At 43.5% G+C, this 23,853-nt stretch overlaps 1 protein-coding gene across 3 annotated transcripts in view; it reads right to left on the reverse strand.

Annotated features, from left to right (window-relative positions):
• Window positions 1–23,853, reverse strand: part of CLIP1 (CAP-Gly domain containing linker protein 1) — a 115,259-nt gene that overhangs the window by 20,563 nt on the left and 70,843 nt on the right. For 2 of the 3 annotated variants that reach the window (XM_061141989.1, XM_061141988.1), the window contains 5 exons: window positions 22,078–22,243; window positions 21,755–21,970; window positions 15,756–15,872; window positions 13,023–13,129; window positions 7,745–7,865 (listed from right to left, as the gene is read on the reverse strand). In XM_061141989.1, coding sequence (XP_060997972.1) covers window positions 7,745–7,865; window positions 13,023–13,129; window positions 15,756–15,872; window positions 21,755–21,970; window positions 22,078–22,243 — 727 coding nt within the window. Of the gene's footprint in view, window positions 1–7,744; window positions 7,866–13,022; window positions 13,130–15,755; window positions 15,873–16,991; window positions 19,260–21,754; window positions 21,971–22,077; window positions 22,244–23,853 lie in introns of all 3 variants that reach the window. The other variant, XM_061141990.1, reaches the window with a different exon arrangement.

The following is a 23,853-nucleotide window of genomic DNA, read 5'->3' on the forward strand; positions in this document are numbered from 1 at the left end:
TGTCCAGTCCCGGTCTATTTCTGACGTATTTAGCAGTTCTGATACTGTATGGCTTTGGTCCTCAGTTTGTTTCCTTAACTCTTCCTTATCTCCGCTCAGCTTGTATTATTTTGTCATTGTCTCTTTAAACAATTGTTTTATTTATATCACTAAAGTTTTTTTTTTTTAATATTTATTTATTTGGCTGTGCCAAATCTTAGTTGAAGCATGCAGAGTCTTTAGTTGTGGCATGCAAACACTTAGTTGATGTATGTGGGAATCTAGTTCCCTGACCAGGGATCAAACCCTGGCCCCTTGCATTGGGAGTATCCAGTCTTAGCCACTGGACCATCAGGGAAGTTCCTACATCATTTAAATTTTTATAAAACACACAGCAATATTTTACTCTGGGTAATGCTTTCTCATGGCCTGAATTCCTCATCACTCTTTGGATTCCTATGTTCCTTTCTTTACTTTTTTCCTCTTTTGGTACAGTATGTTTTCAGTTGCTCATCCTACCATGGGCAGCTCCACTTAGACCTTCTATTTGCTCACATGTAATGTCAATGAATTGTCCTTTATGTCCTTCCTACTTTATCTGAGCCCTTTCATCTTCATGTTCAAGCTACAACTGAAAATTGGGTGCTGTGGTCTATATTTTCTGTAGTCAGAGGGCCTGGGGCAAGGATGGGGAGAGTGCAATTCAGGTGATGCATAGAGTCTGCTAGAGGTCTTTCTCTGAGCTTTCTCCTCTAGATCCTGCATCTCACCCACTGTGTCGGGACAGAGGTAACTCTGTTACCTGGCAGGTATTACAAGCTGGAAGGACTGATGCTGAAGCTGAAGCTCCAATACTTTGGCCACCTGATGTGAAGAGCCGACTCATTGGAAAAGACCCTGATGCTGGGAAAGATTGAGGGCAGGAGAAGGGGGCAATAGAGGATGAGATGGTTGGGTGGCATCATTGACTCAATGGACATGAGTTTCAGCAAGCTCTGGGAGAGGACAGGGAAGCCTGGTGGGCTACAGTCCAAGGGGTCTCAAGGAGTCAGGCACAACTGAGTGACCACAACGTCATAAGTTGGCTCTTTCAACATCTACTCTCATCTCCTCTGTGTTTCCTTCCCTTTCTGCAGGAATGCAGACTCATTTCTGCAACTGGTGACACTATCACAGAGATTTGGAGGGTCCTCTCTAGATGAAGAGATAAACACTGTGAAGAGGAGCCCTCTGCTTGTCCTTCCCCCTGCTTCCTTCCAGAAAGTTCTGCAATGTCTGCATGTTTAAGTCATAGGAAAAAAAAAAGACTCATTGAGATTGAGAGGATGAAAACTACATGCTTAAGGATGGCAGCAGAGCCAAGAGGGAGGGTAGGCTTTACTGAGGAAGTTCTGGAGGGGCTGGACCCACTCCAGAACAGGTAGGAACTACCTACCTGTGCATTTATCATCATTTGAAGGGGGGGAAAAAACCCACCCATTCCTACCCAACCCTCATTTACTTAAGCCATTCTGTTGGCTGAACTAGCTGTGGAAACTGACAACTAGCACTTTCTTCCAGGTCTGGTAGAATCCTGAGTGGTAGCAGAGGGCTCCTTAGCCTCAAAGATCTTTCCTTGACCCTTCGGTCTAATTTTCTCCAAACTGGGGGTGAGGGGAGTGAGAGTGAAATTCTGGGAATTTTGCTATCTGTTTTCCTTTCTCTTACCACTATGAACACAGAGTCAGGCCACAATTTTGTTTCTTTCCCTGTCAATTTCAGTGTTTACAACAAGAAACTACTGGTTGGCTTTGCTGGATTTTCCTGGAGCTCTTGTTATTTATTTATTCTTTATTATTTTAAAAAAATTATTTAATTTGTTTATTTACTTATGGCTGAACTGGGTCTTTGTTGCTGCGAGTGGGCTTTCTCTGGTTGTGGAGCATGGGCTCTAGGCACTCGAGGGCTTAGTCGGCCTGTCGCATGTGGGATCTTCCCAGGCCGTGGATCAAACCCGTGTCCCTTGTACTGGCAAGTGGCTTCTTAACCAGGGAAACCCCTGGAGCCCTTTTTAATAGTTGAAAAAGTGTGTGTCTTTCATTAGGTATTGAGGGAGAGAGATTCTGTGATCAACCTTCACTCACTCCTTACTTGACCATGAGCACCCCCACTTCAGCCCAGATTAAAATTTGATGGCTGATGATCACTACATTTCCCAAAATGAAACATGACAAGCTAAAAATAGTGCTTCCTTTCTAAACATTCAGGTCTGGGAATGCAGGCTTATGTAAAAGGCAGGTAATTATTCATGGATCAATTGAGATGATAACTACAAGTCTTTTGTTTACTGCATCTGTTATATCCTCTGTGAGGAAGAACTGTTGATGAAACACCGCTACTGAGTCATCTAATATCTGTCCAGTTTCCATAAGCCAACTGTGACCTCATTTTGTGAATAACCAGGGGGGAAAAATCAGCACTGTTCCCATAGTGACAGTTCAGTGTCCCTGCAGCCCTCCGGGGGAGAAAACACGTGCAGTTTGGGAATGATAAATCAGACATTCTGAAACTGACTCCCTAAGGTGACTGCCTCTATAGAAGAACTCACATCACTTGGATTATTTTTAGTATTTTCTCTATGAAAAGAAATAATGCACTGCATGGTTTCCTTAATCCTGAAACCAAGTGACCCTGCCTGAATTCACTGTACGAACCTACCATCCACACGGGGCGCATGGCCCACTTATATTGTGGTTGGATTTTGGCAACCATGAGCTCTCTGCAACAAAGTCAGGAGACTGGAAGTGAGTGGACTCGTGTGAGAAAAGTGGAAGGGGCAAGTCTCCCAGTCTCTGCATCTTATTCTGCAAAACAGGACTGAAGGGCCTGGCTGAAAATGAGGAACTTATTTCATCACCCGTTCACTCCTTCATTCATTCAACTTGCATGTCTTGCTCTAAGAGTTCTACTGTCTCAGCGCTGGGTGGGGAGAGAGTCTGAGTTCCAAGTGCCAAAAAGGAGACTGTGACCCGAACCAGGGAAGGCAGCGGCCACCTGGAGAGGAGAGATGACGACCAGCGGCAAGGCCAAGGGCACCTGGTGGGGGACGACCGAGAGGACACAGCAAAGCAGACACACGAATACCAAGTGATCCCGTGTGGTTGGAGATGCAAGAGGAACACGAGCACATGGTGTGGAGGAAGCTGAAGGAGGAGAGTCAGAACGTCTGCAGAGGGTGCAAGGAGCCACCTGAGTGTGCAGACACCACGGGGAAGCCATCGTGCACGCCAGAGTGCGCTGGGAACGGCAGGAAGCAGACTGGAGGGAGCGGGGGAAACCCGGGGAGGTGAGAAATAGAGCAGAAAACAGACTATTCCAAGTTTGGAAGTAAAGATGAGGAGAAGACAGGGCTGCGAGTGTCAACAGTGTGGCTAGGCTGAGCACTGCTTTTAGGAAAATGAGGAGGCCTTCCCAGCCCGAAGAAGACCCGAAGGGGCGGTGAGAGGCAGCAGCTCCTGTCACGGATGGAGACTTCAGGAGAGATGCGAGGCAGTCTGAATGGAGAAGGAGCCTCAGACACCTGAAGTAGACAAACAAAAGGCGGTCTCTCCCTTCCGTGAAATATAACTTGGCCACGAAAAGAAATGAAGTCCCGACACAGGCTACAGCACGGATGCGCCTCGATACGCTATGCTCAGTGAAACAAGCCAGATGCAAATGGACGTGTACTGTCTATTGCCACTTATGTGAAATGTCCAGAATAAGCAAATATGTAGGGATTAAAAATGGATTAGCGGTTGGCAGGGCTGGGAGGATGGAGGAATGGGGAGTGGCTGCTTACGTGGAGTTTTCTTTGGCGGGGCGGGGGGGGGGGTTGGAACATGAAGATGTTCTAGATAGAGGTGATGGTCTCACAGCGCTGTAAATGAGCTAAGTGCGACTCACTTGCACACTGTAAATTGGTTAAAACAGTACATTTATGCAGTGTGTATTTGAGCACGTGCACACACCCAAAACCCGAAGCATCATGAAACCAGTCAGCCGTCAGGCGGGTTTGTGAGAGCAAACCGTCCACAGCATTATAATGACAATCCTCAAAACCGTCAGTCATAAGAAAGGATAAATTATGTTCTCTAGTCGGTTGAGTCATATGAAATTGCATAACAATAGCAATTCCATATGTCCAATCTAACACAGCCTCTTTGAAAAGAGGAGGCACTCTGTAACATTTTATAAGGATTTCTGTCACAGGTGATGCCAGCTAACGCCAACACTTCCACCTCTCACAACCCTAACTGATCTTGGTTATCACTCCCCTCCCCTCTTAAAATGAAAATCCTGCTTGGGAAAGGGGACTTAAGAGACCCATTTTTCACTGGAAGGGACAGTGTCTGATGGAGCAGACCACAAAGAATGTGCACATGTGGGTTCTGCTTCTGGCTTGGTTAGCTGGGTTCTCGAGGGCTACGAGCCAGAGCAGGTGAGCCTGCCAACTGTTCCAACACTTCTTCCAGGGGGGAACATGGTGCCTATGTGTCAATCAAGGCAGATGTGGGTTCTAGTGAAGCACAGAGTGGATCATCTCTCTACCTTCCATCAGCCAGTCCTGCTCTCTGTTAGCCCTCGTTATTTCAGAGCCTCCTACATCAGCTTTTAAGATGATAAAAGGAGAGGACATTCTACAAAACCACTGTCACAGGGACACAGGGATTCCTTTATTGCAACAAATCATCTCACTTGTAAATAACATACAGGAAATGAAATAGTTCTCTTCAGGAAGGGCTTCTTGAGGAAATCAAAACCCTTGGCCAATATTCCCAGCAAGAGCCTTAAGATGCAGAACGGATTCTGGGATCCCTTGGGTTTTCTAAGCAAAATAAGTATTTGAGGCAGAAAAAAAAAGTAATGGTAGGATTGAAAGCACATTTTTATAGTACTATTTGACCCCACCTACTCCATTCCTAGCTCAGAGGGTTTTTCTTTTTTCTTTTAATCTTAACACTTAATGTTGAAGTACAAAGAAATAAGTTTCATTCTCAGCAAAGGATAGTAGCAGGCCAACAGACTTACGAGTTAGTCAGACATGAGTTCTGATCTTGGCTGCTCTGCTGCCTGGCTGTGTGTCCTTGGTGGATTGCTTCATGTTTGAGCCTCAGCTTCCTTTCTATAATGTAACCTCACTATTGCAGGTATGATGATTCTATGAAACAATGGCAGAGGAACCTGCTCAGTGATTGAAACATGGTCAGCGAATTGTGGCACCACTGAGCAAAGGGAACAGGAAGGAACTCAGGTCCAGGTCAGTGTTTATCTGTCCCACATTCAGTCTTTACTGTCTTCACTTTAGCATGAAACGCTGGATATTCCTACAGCACTACAATTAAAATTCTTTTTTTAGAAAAAAATTATTTGGCTGTGCTAGGTCTCAGTTGCAGCATGCAGGATCTAGCTCCCTGACCAGGGATCGAACCCAGGCCCCCTGCATTGGGAGCATGGAATCTTAATCATTGACCACCAGGGAAGTCTCCCCCCCGCCCCAGCTCTTTTTCTGAAATAGGGTTTCTGCCCAACTCTGTAGTATATTTCCAAACAAAGGTGATGGATAGTTTGGCTCAACCATAGCAAGCAACAAAGTGGAAATTTGTGATTTTACACAAGTAAGCAGCTTGTGTAGACTGCTGGAGTCTAGATCTCTGGACTCTTGGAGATTATGTAGCAAGAGTAATAAGAGCTGATGAATGAATCAATCTTCTTTAGCCTAAGGTTGCTTCTAAGTTACTTTCAATGGGAGATTCTCTCCACTCTTTTGAGACGTACGCAGGTCAAGTGAAGCGTTATCTGCAGTCTTCCTCAGTATTCACCACGAGCAGTCTCTCATGTCACAGCCTATCATGGTTTGGTTCCCAGCCGCCTGCTTCTCTCTCCAGAGTAAAACACAAAGGACAAAACCACCCCCTGTTTAAATGGAAGTCACTGCCCCGGCTGCTTCTTGCAGGTGCTATCTTCACTTCACTCTTCAAAGTCTCCGAGTTTCAAATTTTTAGTCACAAAACCTTTTCAAAAGGAAGGTAAATTTGGATCCCAAGGCAAAAGAGGAAGAGCTGGCGGATGGAGAGGAGCCCTGAAAACCTCTGCCTGAGGAACCGTGAGGCGTCACTCCTAAGTCTTGCCAGTTCTGAGTAACAGACAAGAGAAATGTAATCAACGGTCTAGTCAAGGTCACAACATAAGACGAGAAGCTGACCTCTGTGTGTTCCTCCCACGGGTGGGATCCACACTCTCCACCAAAGATGTTCCGTGAGATGAGATAAAAGGAGACAAACAGACTCAGCACTTGGTTGAGATCCTTCCCTTTCAAGTCCTTACAGACTCGCTGATGTCAGAGGTGCACAGTGTTTCACACACTGGTTTGAGCCAGGAAGAAGAGAACCTCGTCCAGCCCGAGGACTTCTGTTTTTCATGAACCCCACTCTCTCACATACTGACCAAAGCAGGGTGCAGTGACCCTGTTTAAGTCAACCCACTCTGATTCTCTCCCTGACCCAAATCAGAATCTGACACACGTCTCTGACACTATCGGCTGAATGAGGCTGAGCACGTGACTACCTTCTGGTGCTTCCGCTTCCTCTTTAACACGTGGGAGTGATGACACTGCTGGCTCAAGGGAACTACTGTGAAGACAGGGAGGACGGCTGTCAGGCATTTGTGCCTGTCTCACAGTAAGGTAAGAGCCACTGAGTCTGAGCTATCATCACCAAGAGCGTCACTTGTCATCCTGGAGTCTGGAGAGATGGGCCATTTCTCCCACAAAGGAAGGTCATTGTGGAGAGCTCTAATGAAGACTTACAAGTCTGAAATCAACTCTCCAAAGAGTGCTTTCACCACAAACGACGCCACATCAATGGACAGTCAGTACAAATTACTCCAGAATACTCCATCCAAATGAGAATTAATGTTTGCAAAGTATGCTTGGGGAAAAAAATTTTCCCCTTGACATGCAAAGCAAAGAATGATGACCACATGGTAAAATTCTCTTTAAAATGTCTTTTTTTTTTTTTGAGTTTCTGCTGTGAGGTCAGATGTGGCTAACAGTCTAGCATTTTGATTCAAGAATTAAAAAAAAAGAATAGGGCATTCTCTAAAATCAGTTTTGCTTCACTGTTTAATGAACTTGTCAGAAACCTTTTTAATTTAAATAGGGAAACAAGTGGGTTGTGGTTAGCTTCTAGTTCATTCCAGGTATAATACACATTTCATAAACCAATGCATCAGTGCACAGGTATACACAGTTCCTTTAGGAGCTGTTTAAACATTGTTTTTTACTTAAAAGAAAAGCAGAGTTCTATTTAAAAACAGCTTCCAACCTTCACACCAAATCTGTATTCTTGGAACCTTCTTAAAATCAATTTTAATGAAAGAAAAAAAAAAAATCTTAGAGGAAAAAAACAAAACTGAAACCAAGGCAGGAGGGAAAACATACTGTCCCTTTCCATTTAAATGCACTGCCATAAGATCATCTGATAAAAATCTTATTTTCTCCTTGCTTACAAGTTCCTGGTGGTTTTTTTTTTTTTTAAAGGACCTGTCAACTCACTCCTACCCAAGTGCTACAGTAGCATGCTTGAAAATGAGGGGACATAAAACACAGGTGACTTGAGATCCCACTGGAATGACCCGACCACATTAAGCACAGTCTCCAAGGGGCCTCTGCGAGCCCTGCCCAAGGCAGCAGCAGATGCGGGCCTGGCAGGGCCAGGGGTGCCCACCCCAACGGACGCCCACTGACCTTTTGGTGACTGGTGACTTCGTCCCTGCTCCTCCCCAGCTCCTCGTTAAGTTTCACGTTCTCTTCTTGCAGCGCTGAGAGCTGCTGGGACTTCTGAGCTGCTGCCTGCTTTAGGGATTCTCTGCAAGGACAGCGAGTGTGGGGTTACCATAGAAACAAGACAGGCAAGGAAACTGTGGGAGACGACCAACTCCACAGCACTGGGGAAAATATATCTGGGTCACGTGCCTGATAGGATCTGTAATAACAGGAGGCAGTATTGTGTACCTGCAGGAGGGGCCAAACGGCTTTAACCTCTTAGGGGGAGGACTGCTGCCTGCAATTATTACATTTTTTTCCCAAACCTAATCAACACTACATCTACTCTCTCACCACCCACACTTACCCCACTTCTAAATACTCCCCACACAGAAAAGCAATGTTACTCTCTAAAATAAATGACAGATGAAATGGCCGGTATTCCCTTTGTTTCCATTAGAAAATTAAATTCACTACGTTGACAGTGATTTCCATTGCTGCCACAGTATTCTGCTCTAACTGTACAAATCTGTCATCTTTTTTTTTTTTTTTTGGAAGAAATGTAAAGCTGATAGTTCCATTTGCTAGTATTTGTCAGAATCAAGTGTTGCCGTGAATCTGGGTATATTTTCAGGATGACTAAAGGTGAAATGCCCAAAGGAAATGTAATTTTCTAATTACAGAACAAATGTTTAATTTTGATTGTATTCTTTCCATACTGTTGACTTGTAATTAAAAGAAGCAAATAAAAATACAGCTTGCTGACCATACATATCATGAATATCAGCATATAAAATGTTAGTAGGGTAAACATATGTATTAAACATCTTCTCATTATTAAGCTTGACTGAAAATATACATCCCAAATTATCCTTTACATGTGGATATTCAAAATAGTTTATTGGATTGTTGGATTTTAGTTTTAAACCATAGAAGGTGGTTTTGATGCAATTATGAATTTTAAGTCTGGGCTGGCCACACTCCATTTAGTGAGCTGTCATACGTGGCTGAATTCTGAATCAAGTCATCTGGGTATGATTCCATCTGCTGATGCATGAACACGTCTATTTTTAACCTGAGTTGTCTAATGGGTGGCAGTACTTGGTACCTGCAGTTTTCTTGATTTTTAATTCTCCATGTACCTATAAGATACCTATGGGGCTGACCTTGTGAAGATAAAGGGGAATATGTCGATATGAAAATTCTCTTAGCACATTAAATTTGGCATTTGACAGAGACGTTTATTTAGCAAGTGAAGAAAAACTAAGAAGGAATTTCAGACTCAAAAGCTGGGAGGCTTGACTTCAATTATGGATCAACACACACACACTACAAGTAAAGTTTATCTTCTGGCTAAAATCCATCAATTCTTGATAAATTAGAGGATTTTACTTATGATGAAATCATCATAAGCCAAACCTTTCATTCCCAAGTGGTCACAACCTTCATTAGGAGCTATTTGGTCTCAGCATTTGTGTGGCCTATCAGTGGTAAGTTCTTGATCCTGTTCTTTCTCTCTTACAGATTTCCATCCTTTAAAAAATTTTAAAACCTTGGTTTCTATTAAGAGCCCCCAGTAAGGAAAATTAAAACAAGGAGTCAGGAGATATTAAGATGCCCTAAGATTTATACAAATGATATATGTTCAATGTTTTAAAATCTACAGTATGATTTCATGTACATTTTCTCATTTAATCCTCAAAGCCCAAGGAGGCTCATGTTATTATTTATATTTTAAAGATGACAAAATTGAAGCTCAGGGAAGTGAAAAGATTTGCCCCAAGTAAGTTGTAGAATCAAGAGAACTAGAGGTAAAACTGGCAGACAGACCTCAGTTGTGATCTGAATATAGAAACACCTTTCAACTTTCCTTTAGACCAGAGGACATATGTACATTTCGTAGATGGAGGAGGCTCCAACAGCCCAACTCCTGGACATACTCTAAGGAATAATTCTGAAAATACCTACAAATATATTTCTCACAATTTTATAAGTTACTTTTTTTTTTTTTTTTACTATATAACGATATCTTGCAAAACAAAAGAAGACTCACAGTTTTAAAACTGAGACACAAAATAAACACTGCTGATATTGACTTGCAAACATTCTACTGAGGAATCTATCATAAATTTAATAATTACCATGCTAAACATATTCTACTTCTTGAAAATATTTATTTATTTATTTGGTTATACCAGGTTTTAGTTGTGGCATGTGGGATTTAGTTCCTTGACTAGGAATTGAACCTGGGCCCCATGTACTGAGGGTCTAGTCTTAGCCATTGGACCACCAGGGAAGTCCTAGTATATTTCAGTTGTACTACTCAGCCAGGTGAGTAATTAAAGGCAAAAATTAGATAGTTTATATCGTTTTCCCTCAGAGTCAAAAGCTACACACCAGAGATAGACAATTTTGTTCTCTTTCCAACTTAAACTAGGACCTGGCTAGCCAAAATCAACAGTTTTCCTAAAACCAGTTTAGAAAATGGCATAGAGGAAAAGGAACGTTTAGTTGCAACGGCTGAGTTTCCAGGGCCAAGGGCAAGATTCTTACGGCTGATTCCCATTAGAACTCCTGGGTTTGCAGAGACGTCCCTTTTCCTCCAGGATCTCCAGTCCTGGCAGGTAAAGAGAAACACCTGAAAAGCTCCAGTGGCCGTGAAGAGCCCGGGTATGTGGTCACAAAACACAAACAGCTGCTCCTTCTCCAGCTCAGAGCACAGTAAAATGACTGCTGGTCTCTTTCTGAGCAGCACTGTCCTCATGACACAGTACATTTATATCAGCTGGTCCCTGAAATGTGGCCAAGTCTCAGGCAGGGAACAATGAGTCACTGGGGGTGTGTTGGGGGGGGCGCTTTCAACCCACTCCTCACACCTCCCTCCCGCGGTTTCTCACGAACATCACCGCTGTGTCTCCCGCTGCCCCTGTGTCCTGCTCTGAGTCCTGGCCATGCTGTGCCAAGCTACTGACACGAGGCAAGGTTCTCGTAGCCCTGGTGAGCCAGGAAAAACGGCAGACTATCAGTAGCAGCCCCTCCTCACGTGAACTTCTCCCCTCGGGGAAGGGAGACGTGGGAACCCAGCCCCCGGGAGGAAGGCAGGCCCAGGTGAGGTGGGCGGCAGTACGGCTCATGGGTTTTGCTCCCATGGGTCTACAGGTACAGGGCTCAGGTTTTGTTATTCAACGGGTCTTTCAAAGAAGGGCACACACAGTGAGCTTTTCTCTTGGCAGAAGTGAGACCACCCCATGCTGACTAGGGGTGGAGACAGAACGGAAAGACTTGAGTGAGGACGGGGACATATAAACCCTAGGCCAGTGTGACGACCCTTACGGGAGGCTCCTGCGTGGTGCTGCAGGACAGCGGAATTTTATCTTACTCCCCGAGGCTCTCTGTGATACGTCCGCTCTGGCCCTGCCCCTCCATTACCTAGTACGGCCCAGGGAGCTCAGAGGTGGGATTATGGCAGAGGGAGGTTGGTGAGGGAATCTTCTCCTGACACTCAGATCCTCCCTCACCAGCTGCCTGTGTGACATAAATGAACTGAAGTCAATGTAGTGCTCCAGACCCTCAGGCCGGCAGAGCTACTGTGTCACGGGGTGGGGGGAGATCCTTAACTGTAGCTGAACCTCCCCTCTCTGAACAGCTTTGAATGTTTTTCCCCATCATAGGAAAATCAACAGTTGTTTCCATTTGTGCTGTTTAGCCTTAGCAGACCAGGAGAGTCAAGCCTCTCCCACTGGCCACCACCACAACTCTACACATATACATAGGTGTAAATGGAACTGTTGGGAGCTGTTTAAATACCTTTTAGAGAAATATCACTAAAACTAAGACTGACGAAAGGATCCATTGTCAGCGTTGTGAGCTGTCCATCTCCTCAGGTAAGTAGCCCTGAGAAGACCACTTCTAGGAGGACTTTAGGAACTCAGAAGAACTAGAGATAATATACTAATTTAACCCAAGCTTGATCAACAGATAGTACTGAGGATGGCAACTTGGTTTTGGAAATGACACTTTTGTTTCTATTTGAATCTCATCTATTTGTTTGATCAGAACTGGAAATAAATAATACAAACCCTTGAAGGGCAGAGTCCACATACAATTCATTTTTGGATCCTTCCTAGCTCAACTGTACCTAGCAGAAGGGCTTACTCAAATGTTCACCAGATTAATTGGCTTTAAATGTTCGGTTCACAGAGTTGATACAGAGCAGTTCTCAGAACAGATAAGCAAAATGAAATCTACTCTGTAACTATCACTTACCGCGCCAGATAAATAACCATCTGCAGCAGTTATGAGAACCAAACTCGAAAGGCGGTATTGACAAAGGAAACATGGACAGCCTGTCTGCCTAAAATATAGGCAGCAGACTGAACTTGGATTAGAAAGAGGCTTTCAAAGTTCTGCTTATTTAATGTCCAGCCAGAAGATTAGATTACTCTTAAAATAAAAACTATTTGATAATCTTCAAAGTACATGCTTTCCCCCACCCCCTACTGAAAGAGTTTTAAGGGATTAATTAATAGAGGGTCTGATGTTTCCTAATGTTGAGATTAGCTACCACGTAAGCATACTATTTTTTTAAATGTTATTATTGGGGTATAGTTGCTTTATAATGTTGTATTAGTTTCTGCTGTACAACGTGAATCATATATATATGATTTATACATATATCCCTTCCTTTTGAGCGTCCGTCCCACCCCACCCCCATCCCACCCTTCTAGGCCACCACAGAGCACCAAGCTGAGCTCCCTGTCTATACAGCAGCTTCCCGCTAGGCTATCTGTTTTACACATGGGAGTGTATGTAAGTCAGTCCCAATCTCCCAATTTGTCCCACCCTCCCCTTCCCTCTGTGTCCATGTGTCCGTTCTGTCTCTGTTCCTGCCCTTGCAAATAGGTTCATCTACCATTATTCTAGATTCCACATATATATAAACATACAACTTGAAAAAGCTCTAATTCCCCTTGTTATTTGCAAAGGGTTTTATCAAGTCACATTTGAATTCGAAGTGTTATAACTCACCAGCCAGCACATATTTCATTTTGACCCTGTAACTGAGCTATAGTTCCAACTTCACAGTGGTTATAGGGGTGAATTCTCAAGGTCTGCAATGGCATTTAGCAGGGGCAGGATGGAGATTATTACTTTGACTTTATATACATTTGTCAAGTACTTGAAAAAAGTAATTAGCACTGTTTCTACTTTTGCAATTTTAAATAAGTTTCATAATTTCTTTCATAACAGGTAAACTTACATTTCTTTCTTGAATTCTTCTATTTTTTGGTTCTCTACCGTCAGAAGCTCTTTTGATTTGTTCAGCTCTTCCACATTTTTCAAGTTGTTTTCTTTAAGTGTATCCAACTTAAAGATCAAGAGAAAAAAACCTAATGAAATTATTTCATTTTCCAATCACATGAGTGGATAGACAAATCATTCATGAAAACATGCATTAGACAGGTGAAATTAAAATCCTTTGCAAAAAAACAAAAAGATCACCAAGTGAAGAGATTACAAATGATCAAGTCTATTATAAACTCCAACCTCCCGCACAGGTTAAGTCAGACATTCCCTGTACACCTGGCCAAAAGGTCAAACTAAATTGCAACATAGGGTCTCTTTCACTTTTATACAATTCCCAAAATTTATCACTGAGCTTGCTATTCATGTACGATGCATCTTAAAACATGCATTAGATTCATCCATCTCAACTGATTCATCCATCTCAACTGATTCAAATGAATTCTTTTTAATGGCTGAGTAATATTCCATGGTGTATATGTACCACAGGATGAAACTGGAGCTCATTATACAGAGTGAAGTAAGCCAGAAAGATAAAGACCAATACAGTATACTAACACATATATATGGAATTTAGAAAGATGGTAACAATAACCCTATATGCAAAACAGAAAAAGAGACACAGATGTACAGAACAGAATTTTGGACTCTGGGAGAAGGCGAGGGTGGGATGTTTTGAGAGAACAGCATCGAAACACGTATATTATCTAGGGTGAAACAGATCACCAGCCCAGGCTGGAAGCATGAGACAAGTGCTCGGGCCTGGTGCACTGGGAAGACCCAGAGGAATCGGGTGGAGAGGGAGGTGGGAGGGGGGATCGGGATGGGGAATACATGTAAATCCATGGCTGATTCATGTCAATGTATAACAGAAACCACTACAATATTGTAAAGTAATTAGCCTCCAACTAATAAAAATAAATGGGGGAAAAAAAACATGCATTAGAAAATAAAAACATTAGAAATAAATTGCAAAGGCATGACATCAAGGACTGATTCTTTGTAATGAAAACACATCCCTTTCTTCCCACAAGACTAGTAATTTAGGATATGATATTTTTTGATGTCAGTGCCAAATTTAAAGTTATATAATAATCCTCATTATGAAAATTCCTGGGATATTTGTAGATGGGAAAGATTTAATTATTCACCTGAGCTTCAGTCTGGAAAGGGAAAGGCCACATAGCGAGACTGAAAAGCACTTACTCACATTCAGTCCCATCACCTGCCCACGTGGGATGTGGCCAGCCTATGCCCTGGCCTCTGGTGGGAAAAGTGGACACATTACTGGAATTAGTGGGGACATGACCAACCTCCGGCTCTGGCAGGTGGCTGGAGTTCCAGGCACGCAGCCCCCAGGGACGGGGGGCTGTCATGGGTGACCCATCATACAATGTGTGCTCCTGGTGCCAAGCTGGCTTTCTAGGACTCGCATAGTTATCTCCTTCAGCCAGAGGTCGTTCTGTCCTACCACATGCTACCAGTCAGGAGCCCTGGGAATCAGGAGCCCTGCAGAGTGCCTGCGAATTTTAACACCACCGTCTTCCTTTTAATGCTCCCTAACATTCCAGATTCAGGGAATGTTCAGTGGGACCAGAAAATGATTCATCCAGTCTGTATTCTGGCTGTAACGAGACACCAAGGGGTAAGTTATGGAAACACAGGATTCTCCCTCAATCTACCTTCAAAGGTTAGGGACATTCCTTAAAATCTTATTTACTTTAGCTTCCAATCGATTACCATCTATAATTTTTAATGCTTTTATGTCTTCAGCTTAAGTCTTGTTCTCTTAGGACTGTCAACTCAATCATAAATGCACTCTTTTCTACGTCAAGCTTTATTTCCCTTCTAATTATTTCAAAGTGTTTATGCCCTTATGGATTTCAGTCCTTGCTCTGCTGTCATGAGGAGGCCTGATCTTTACGACTGCGATTCAGCGTGCCTGTCTGGATCTTCCCCAGCTTAACTTCTCAACATCTCACCTGACTGTCACTTTAAAAAGCCTCTGAAGTTCTATAGAACTTCACATAACTATTTCGGCGAAGCAATCTGCTTTGGATTTACGTAACAGCTTTCCAAAGAAAGAAAGGGCTGGTATGGGGTGTGGGGAGCGGGGCGGGCGGGAATCAAAAGAGAGGTGCAAGGATGAGAAATGCTACTTTTGGACAGAATCAAAATTACCCTGACACCACAAATCTGTCTGAGACCCAGAAGTGACTGATTCAAAATGAGATATAAGGCAGGCAGTACTGAAATAGGCCAAGAAAAAGGCCTATGTCAAACTCAGGGCTGAGGGATGGAATTCGGTAGCTCAAAGTTGGAAGGCAGTTGGGAGAAAAAAAAAAAAATGCACGTGATTTAAGATAAAAAACACAAAAGCTAAAGAATGCCATTGGTATCTCCTCTCAGTAGTTGTGTCAGTGAACAACTATCACAGAAACCCACACTACCAGGGTTTTCCCCTCCTTTTTTAAAGGTTGATCCTACTAAATAGGTAATGAAGTAATACACTTTATTTCATAAGATCATCATTCTGGTGTACATGCAACTCCACTAACATAGATCAAACCTGTGTAAGGCCACACTTCAAAAAAAAAATAAGTAAATAAACCATCCTGAGTTAGTCATCAAGAATTCCATGAAGTCGATAGGCTGTCCTTTGTACAAAAAGCCATTTAAATCTGATTACTTCATTCTGCAGTTTTTCATTTGTTTGCTTGGAATCTTCCAAGGAGGCTAGAGTTTCGGTCTTCTCTTTGGTCATCTGTTCCATTATCTGCATGGTATCTTCAGTGGTTTGAGCGGCCTAAGTGTGAGAAAGCAGTGTGAGAAATGAGGGCACCCCTTATCAACCTGGGAGGGGGTGACTAACACTCAGGCCACGAGGCTCAGGATCTGTGTGGTGAAGGGAATCACACAGAGACGGCGAGCTGGTAACCAACCCCATGCCAAGACAGACAGACCAAGACGAACAAGCAGCACAAAGTTATAGACACTTTCTGTGCCATTTTTCAACACGCCAAACTGAAATGTGCAATTTACATATTTTCAGATCCCTATAAACCTACGCCTTCTAAGTTCTGAGTTCCACTGACAATGGTGTTCATCACTCTGACTTATGTTTGAGAGAAATGTTCACTGATAAGAAAGGTTTACATCCTTCTGTGGCCAAATTTCCTCTTAATCATATTTACTGTTAGAAGTTTAAAATATTCTTCTTGCTATCTCAAATTTGGGGCTTTTGAAATCACTTGGAATTTTGGTTGGGAACTTTTCAAATAAAAATGGAAATTATTTGGGCGGTTACAGTATTTAAGGCTCAAGTGTTTAATGAGAAGCACTGAATGACCAAGTCCATGAGAAGCTGTAGGCAATGAATACAAGCATGTCTGTGAATAAGAAAGATAATATACACATGGAAACAAATCCTTAGTTGATATAGTATTGAAAAAAAATCACAGAAGTGAATTAAAATCTTTTAAGGCACTTGCTTACAATTTCATGTGGTCTAATTCAGTTTGTGAGAATTCTGCCTTTATACCTTCCCAGTAACTGGAGGGAAGATTTATGAAACAATTAAAGCCACACAGAAGATACTATGTTTTAACATGTGACCATTTTACCATTGTTCTTAAGCCTTTAAGAACTATGGTTGCCTTTTCAGAAAAATTCTCCCTAAATTAAAAAACATCTATCCTTTTTATTCACAGTTTGCAATCTTTTCTAATGGAGAGAGATGACAGCAATTAGACATCTGGTAAACACTTGCCCTTTCAGGTGGTGACAAACAGCTTGAGATATCTGACCAAGTGATTAAATGGGGTGCGTTTCCTTCTTTGGAAATGAAGGTACGTTCCCTCAGCCACTACAGGGTTAGTGAACAGGGTTAAGGCCAGGGGCCCAATCCCTGAACCTCCCACTTTACCGTAAAGGACTGTAGAGTCTCGAGCTCTCTGATTTTTAGAGTGAGCTTGCTCTTGTCTTTCCTCAAAATACGGTTTTCGTTTTGAGACTCCAGGAGTTCGGCTGAGATGTGGCTGTTGGTTTTGGCCAGCTGGCTGATCTCTTTCTGGAGGAAGAAGTAGCTTTCGGCCAGCTTCTCCTTCTCCTTCAGGAGCTCGTCCTTCTCCAGCATCATCTCTCTTTTCTCGGCCAGGAGGTCCCTGTTGTCCTGCGTCGCCTTGGCCTGCTCGGCCAGGGTTACCTCGTGGCTCAGCTGCAGGTCGCCCAGCATCTTGGTGAGGTAGTCGTGCAGTTCCTGCAGTTCCAGCTTGGACCTGGACAAGGCAGCAAAGTCACTCTTCAGAGTCTCTATGTTGGCGGCCAGACGCGCCGTCTCTGCACTCAGGAGTTCCTTCTCCTTGACGATGTCAGCCACTTTCTGCTCTGAGTTGGTCTTATCTTGGATGAGCGCGCAGTTTTCAGACTGGAGCTCCTGGGTGCAGGCTCTCAGCTTCTCCACCTCCTGCTCCAGAAGCGCCACCCTCCCGTGGAGCTTCTTGCTCTCGTACAAGGAGGACTCTTGGTCCTGCGTCCTGGCTTCTTTCTCCAGCACCAGGGACTGTTGCATTGTGTGGATCTTCTCGTTTAACTTCTGACATTCTTCTTGCAGATTCAACCCGTCCCTTAACAAGATGTTCTTTTCAGAACAGCAGGCCTTGAGTTCAGCATTTAAACTCTCCTTGGCTTGCAGTACGTCAGTGTGTTCTTTTTCTAGCATCTTTTTGGCGTTTTGGGCTTCTTTTAGCATCAGCGAGAGATCGCACTTGGTGGCCGTGAGCGCCTGGTTTTCCTTTTCTCTCTCTTGAAGTTCTTTCTTCAGAGCCTCGAGATTGCTGAGCAGTTTCATCTTCTCGTGCACAATGATTCTTCTGTTGGCTGACTCTTGATCATATTTCTTTTTAAGGTCTTCCATGGCCTTCTTGGAGTTCTCTCTTTCTACCAGTAAATCCCCATTCTGTATCTCCAGTACCGATTTTTCTTTCAAGAGGTTATCCTGCTGCTTTTTGAGCTTGGTGATTTTCTGACAAACCAGCTCCTTCTCAGAAGTGAGGTACGTGATCTTCTCATTCAGGTTCATCTCGATGTGGGCGGACTCTTCTGAGTATTTGCTGAGTTTTTCCGAGATGAGCCTATTTTCATTCAGCAGTTCTTCTTTTTCAGTCAAGAGCCTTCTCTCGGATGAGGTTAAGGTCTCTTTCTCGTGCAGAAGCTGAATGCACTCGGAGTCTGTGATCTCCCGGCTGGTCTTAATTTCTTCCATCAGGTTTGTGAGGCTCGTGTTCGTGGCCTGCAGTTGCAGAATCTCCAGCTCAGCCTTCCTCAGGGCCTTGCTGGCCTCCTCCAGCTGTGTGCGGAGCTCACCGGCTTCCGTGCTAAGCAGATGTTTAACCTGGCGGGCAGTCTCCAGACTGGTGTTCAGCTTTTCCTGATCTTGAAGCAGCATGTCCTTATCAAACTGCAGGTCTTTGCAGCTCTGAAGAAGATGATCTCTTTCGACCTTTATAGCTATACACATGTTGTCAAGACCTGACTGTTTCTCCAAAGTTGACTTTTTCTCTATTGTGAGATCCTCGATCTCCTGCACCAAGCTCTTCTGATCTTTGACCAACTCCTCGTAGGAGCTCTGAAGCTTCTGAATAATTTCATCTTTATCTTTAGCCAATGCGAGGTTTTCAGTGACCAGCTTCTTGATACGATTCTCCAGGCGGTCTTTTTCTTCCCGATACTTCTGAGACTCGGCCATTAGAATATCTTTGTTGAACTGCAGTTCCGCTGTGAGTGCCTGCAAGCTTGCTTCGGAAGCCTGCAAAGACTCGTTTTCTGTATTTATCTTCAAGAGTTCCTCCTGCGCGATATCGATCTCTTTCAGTAATTTCTCTCTCTCCACAGCCAAAGCTGCTTTATCGAGTTGTTCTTGCTGATAAAGCTTTTCAGTATCTTGCTTTTCTTCCCAGACTTTCTCCTTTTCTAAATTAAGAGTTTCATTTACTGACCAGAGCTTCTGTTGGTCCTCCTGAAGTAAAGTTATTTTGGCCTCCAGCTCTACAAGTTTAGACAGAAGTGAACCTTTTTCTAACTTTAAAGCATTCCCCTCCTGGGTAAGAAGCTGCTTCTCTGATTTCAGACCCCTCAGCTCTTCTGACATTAGTTCAATTTCTCTTTTGGCTGATGTTAATAAGTAAGTTAGCGACTACAGAGACAAAAGATGGAAAGAATGGAAACAAAATGAAATCAAGCAGACAAAAGCAAGCCCAAATAACTTAACATAACCTAAGTCATCGAAGTTAAAAAAAAGTTTATGATAAATGTCATAGAAACTACCTGGATTACAGGGGAAAGAAACTAGATGAACAGAGCCCATAAAAGGATAATGCAAAGCAACTGTAGCTTTGCCAAACGCTGATAACTCTATTGGTTCATCTTTGAAACAACCTCTGAAGTACTCTTGACAGTTAACTAGAAGATACAAACAGTAGTTTGACATCAGGGCATGGGATTCTTTCCCTGCCGTTCCCAATTATCCAGTAATTTCTATCGTAGGAGGGATTCATAGAAGAATTTTTAAAAACACAATCCAAAGAACTACAAACAGTGAGTATATTTTAACCAAAAAAGGGAAGAGGGAGGAGGTGTTATAAACTGTTGCCTTTCAAACTAACTTACAGACCCTTACTTACTAAAGAACCTGGCCTGAGACTGATTTAGTCCCAATGTTACATGTAACTTATAAAAATGCAGACCAATTTGCTAGGCTTTGATGACCAAAATAAATGGGCTTTTAAAAAAATGTATTGGTTTATAAAATAAATTGACCACAGTGTCTCTACCAGTGCTGTCCAGAACTTTCTGCCATGATGTAAAAGGATTTGATCTGCACTGTCCATTGTGGTAGCCACTAGCCACATGTGTGGCACGTGTGACTGAGAAGGGGAATTTATAACTTGAACTAGTTTATATTTAAATGGCCACATGCGTCCAGTGCCTACTGTACTGGATGGCATGGCATAGTTCACTGGCTATTAAACTAGGGAACACGGGAGCATCGCGGGCTCCATGAACTTCTTGAGATTTCACCCAAAACTGGTTAAGTGTGTAAATCAGTTTTCCTGGGGAAAACATCTGAAGGTTTCATCAGCTCTCAAAAGTGTCTGCTGACAAACACTGAGGTTCACAAAAATATGATATCCAGACTACTTTGGAAGGGAAACAATTCTGGCATTTTAACCAAATGATCCTTACGAAAACAACAGCAAACAAAATTAATGGGGCTTTACACAAACCTCTAGAATGCTGTGGTTTGGTCAGGCTGCAGCATTTTAAGGGATACATTAGAAAACTGGTGTCTACCAAGATAAAGGGAGCCTCAAAGTCCAAAATTCTGGAAATTATATCTGGTAATAAATGTTTCATAAAACTGGAGATATTTCACAGGGAAAAGAGAAAGCCTTGATGGGCAGCATGTAGCTTCCCTGGTAGCTCAGCTGGTAAACAATCTGCCTGCAATGCAGGAGACCTGGGTTCGATCTCTATGTTGAGAAGATCCCCTGGAGAAGGGAAAGGCTACCCACTCCAGTATTCTGGCCTGGAGAATTCCATGGACTGTATAGACCATGGGGTTGAAAAGAATCAGACATGAATGAGCACCTTTCACTTTCACACATGACGTATATTATGATGTATTCCATTTAATTTAAAAGGGATCTGTTTTGTTGTTCAGTCGCTGAGTCATGTCTGACTCTTGGTGACCCCATGAACTGTAGCACACCAGGCTTCCCTGTCCTTCATTATCTCCTGGAGCTTGCTCAAACTCATGTCCATTGAGTTGGTGATGCCATCCAACCATCTCATCCTCTGTCACCCCCTTCTCCTTCTGCCCCCAGTCATTCCCAGTATCAGGGATCTGTTTTAAGTCCTACATATATTCTTCTGTATTTTATTCTACTCAACTCCTACATGTATATGAACATTTCTCTGACACATTAAAAACAATTAAAGACAATACTTTACTTTTCTGTGAGCAATTTAAATAGCAATAAGTGGGTCAGAAAACATATTGGGACCCTGACACGATCCTGACACCATAAAATAAAATTCAATGTATCGAGTTCTACTCTATTCAGTAGTAGGATGTTTTCTCACAGCCCTTCAATCCAACTTCCCTGTTAATAAGCTTTCACTGCCTTCCTGGGGACATACGAAAACCTTCTCCAGAGGTCTCCCTTCTTTTTCCTCTGCTCTTCTGACCAGGCTCCATTCCCTGCCCACCTGCCTCACGCGTGGCCTCTGTCTCTTGCTTTTCTGCACGATGTCTCTCCTAACCCTGGTGCAAGGTGGCAGCAAGACGGCCAAGACTAGAGGGACATGCTTTTCCGCGACAGAGCTATTACAAGCAGGTGGACAGAGCTCAGGCAACAGAAGGCTCTTTGTGAAGCAGCATAGGGGGTGATGGCTACACAGTCCATTCAGGGTGGAAAGAAAGACCTGTAGCCACCACCAACCCTGAGAAGGGAGAGAGGCTGGTACAAAACACTTGAAGCCACAGGAGACGTCATTCACCTTCCTGCCATGCGCTCTGAAGGCCACCGAACCCATTCCACGCACTGCTGCTTTCTAAGCACCCTTACAACCTTGACGCGGGACGCAAAGCTCACTATACTGGGGCACACGGTCCTCCCCACCACATACTCTGGCTCTTTCGGCTTGCTTCCCCAGCTCCTCCAGCTTCTGCAGCAGCTCGCGGTTTTCCTCCTGTGTGGCCTTCAGCCGCTCCTCTGTGTCCCGGAGCAGCTTGTGGAGGTTCTGCAGGACTTCTTCGTGCTTGGCTCTGCTCTCGGAACTGGCTTCCTCGTACCTGGCTTTCAGATCTTGACACTCGTTGCGGCTCATTTCCATCTTCTTTTCCTGCAGATACCCCATGTCAGAAGGAAGTCACCTGGCCACAGCTGTCCTGCCAGCCACCCTCTCTGCCCCTGCTGGCCACCAGTCCCACTGGCTCCCTCTCTCCTTACCAGGTCTGATAGTCTTCTCAGGAGTTCTTTCTTTTCTTCCTCATGCTTTTTAGCTGCTTCTTGCTGACTCTGTTCGGCTTTGAGAGTTACTTCCCCGATACTTTTCTGCAGAAGGCTTGTGTTTTCATTAGCCTTGGTGAGTTTCAGCTGTAATTCTTCTACATTTCTAGAAAGAATTTCAAAACGAAGCGTCAGATTTTTCCAAAGAGTACTTTAAATCCTGGAGTTACACTTTAAAAGATAATATTGATAATCATTGGCTTAATGATGATAAATGTTATGAGCAATAACATCTAGAATTAGCCAAAAAAAAAACTTGGCTTGTCCTGAAGAATACTTTTTAACGACTGTGATGGTTATAAATACCTTAGAGTAACAACTACTCTAAGTGTGAATGTTTATTATTTTATGTCCAGCTCAGACGGTAACGAATCAGCCTCTAATGGAGGAGACCTGGGTTCGATCCCTGGGTTGGGAAGATCCTCTGGAGGAGGGCATGGCAACCCACTCCAGTATTCTTGTCTGGAGAATCCCATGGACAGAGGAGCCTGGTGGGCTACAGCCCATAGGGTCGCAAAGAGTCAAACACGACTGAACACAGCACAGCACATACAGAAAGATGAGAGAAAGGAATACAGAAAGATGAGAGAAAAGGAAATGTATTAGAGGAAGTAAGTACTTAGAGGTTTCCAAATTTTAGCAGACTAGAATATGCAAGATTCATTTGGGTGCAGTTTCAGAATACAGATATGAAAATAACAATAAATAATTTGAAGTTCTAACTTAAAGATAAACTTGTGGTCCGATGAAGATGTATGAGGGCCACCAGTCTAGAGAGCGGGCTGTCTCATACATCAGAGGAGGGAAACTTGGATGGAAACACTGGATAAAACGCCGACAGAAACGGAACTTCTCCAAGGCTCTGGCCACAACCACCTTTCAGCTGTGCCCACCTCCCGGCAAGTCTGACCAAAGTCGGCCAACCAAGGCCCAGGTGCCCATCACTACCACCGCAGACCCTGCGGGAGCACTCGGCTCAATATTTTTGTTGTTGTTATTTTTTGGCCACACCTCATGCCATGTGGGATCTTAGGTCCCGGACCAGGGATCAAGCCTGTGCCCCCTGCAATGGAAGCGCATTAATGGAAGAGTCTTAACCACCAGACCACCAGGGAAGCCCCCGCATGGCTGGATGTAAATAAACGTAACTGCTAAGTGTTAACACTTTCAGAATCAGAAGTCTAATGGTGCTAACATGTCTTCTAAAAAATGTGCCTTATAAAATAAACATTTGATTTTTATACAGCAGCCATTAAAACAAATCAAAGCAACAAGAGCCTCAGAATAAAGACAAGGACAGAGATTTAATGTAAGAAGCTTTAGCGCTGAGGAAGTACCGTGTAGTGATGAAGGGCAGTGAGGGCACTGGGACCAGACTGCCTAGACTTGAAACCTCAGGCAAGTTGCCTAACCTCATTATGTCTCGATTTCTTTTTCTTTAATATGGGAACAATAATACACTCACCTTGTGGGATTATCAGGAAAATAAACTCTATACAAAGTGGTCAGCATACCATGTGGCATGTGGTCAGCCCTTCATAATCGTTATCTATCATTACACTGCAATAGGTTAAAAATATTTTTAACTGCCTGTAAAAGATGTTACTGCCTGGACTTCCCTGATGGTCCAGTGGCTAAGACTCTATGCTCTCAATGCAGGGGGTCTGGGTTCGATCCCTGGTCAGGGAACTAGATTCCATAAGCCACAACTAATAG

The sequence above is a fragment of the Dama dama genome, chromosome 5 (genome assembly GCF_033118175.1).
Source record: "Dama dama isolate Ldn47 chromosome 5, ASM3311817v1, whole genome shotgun sequence".
Lineage (NCBI taxonomy): Eukaryota > Metazoa > Chordata > Mammalia > Artiodactyla > Cervidae > Dama > Dama dama.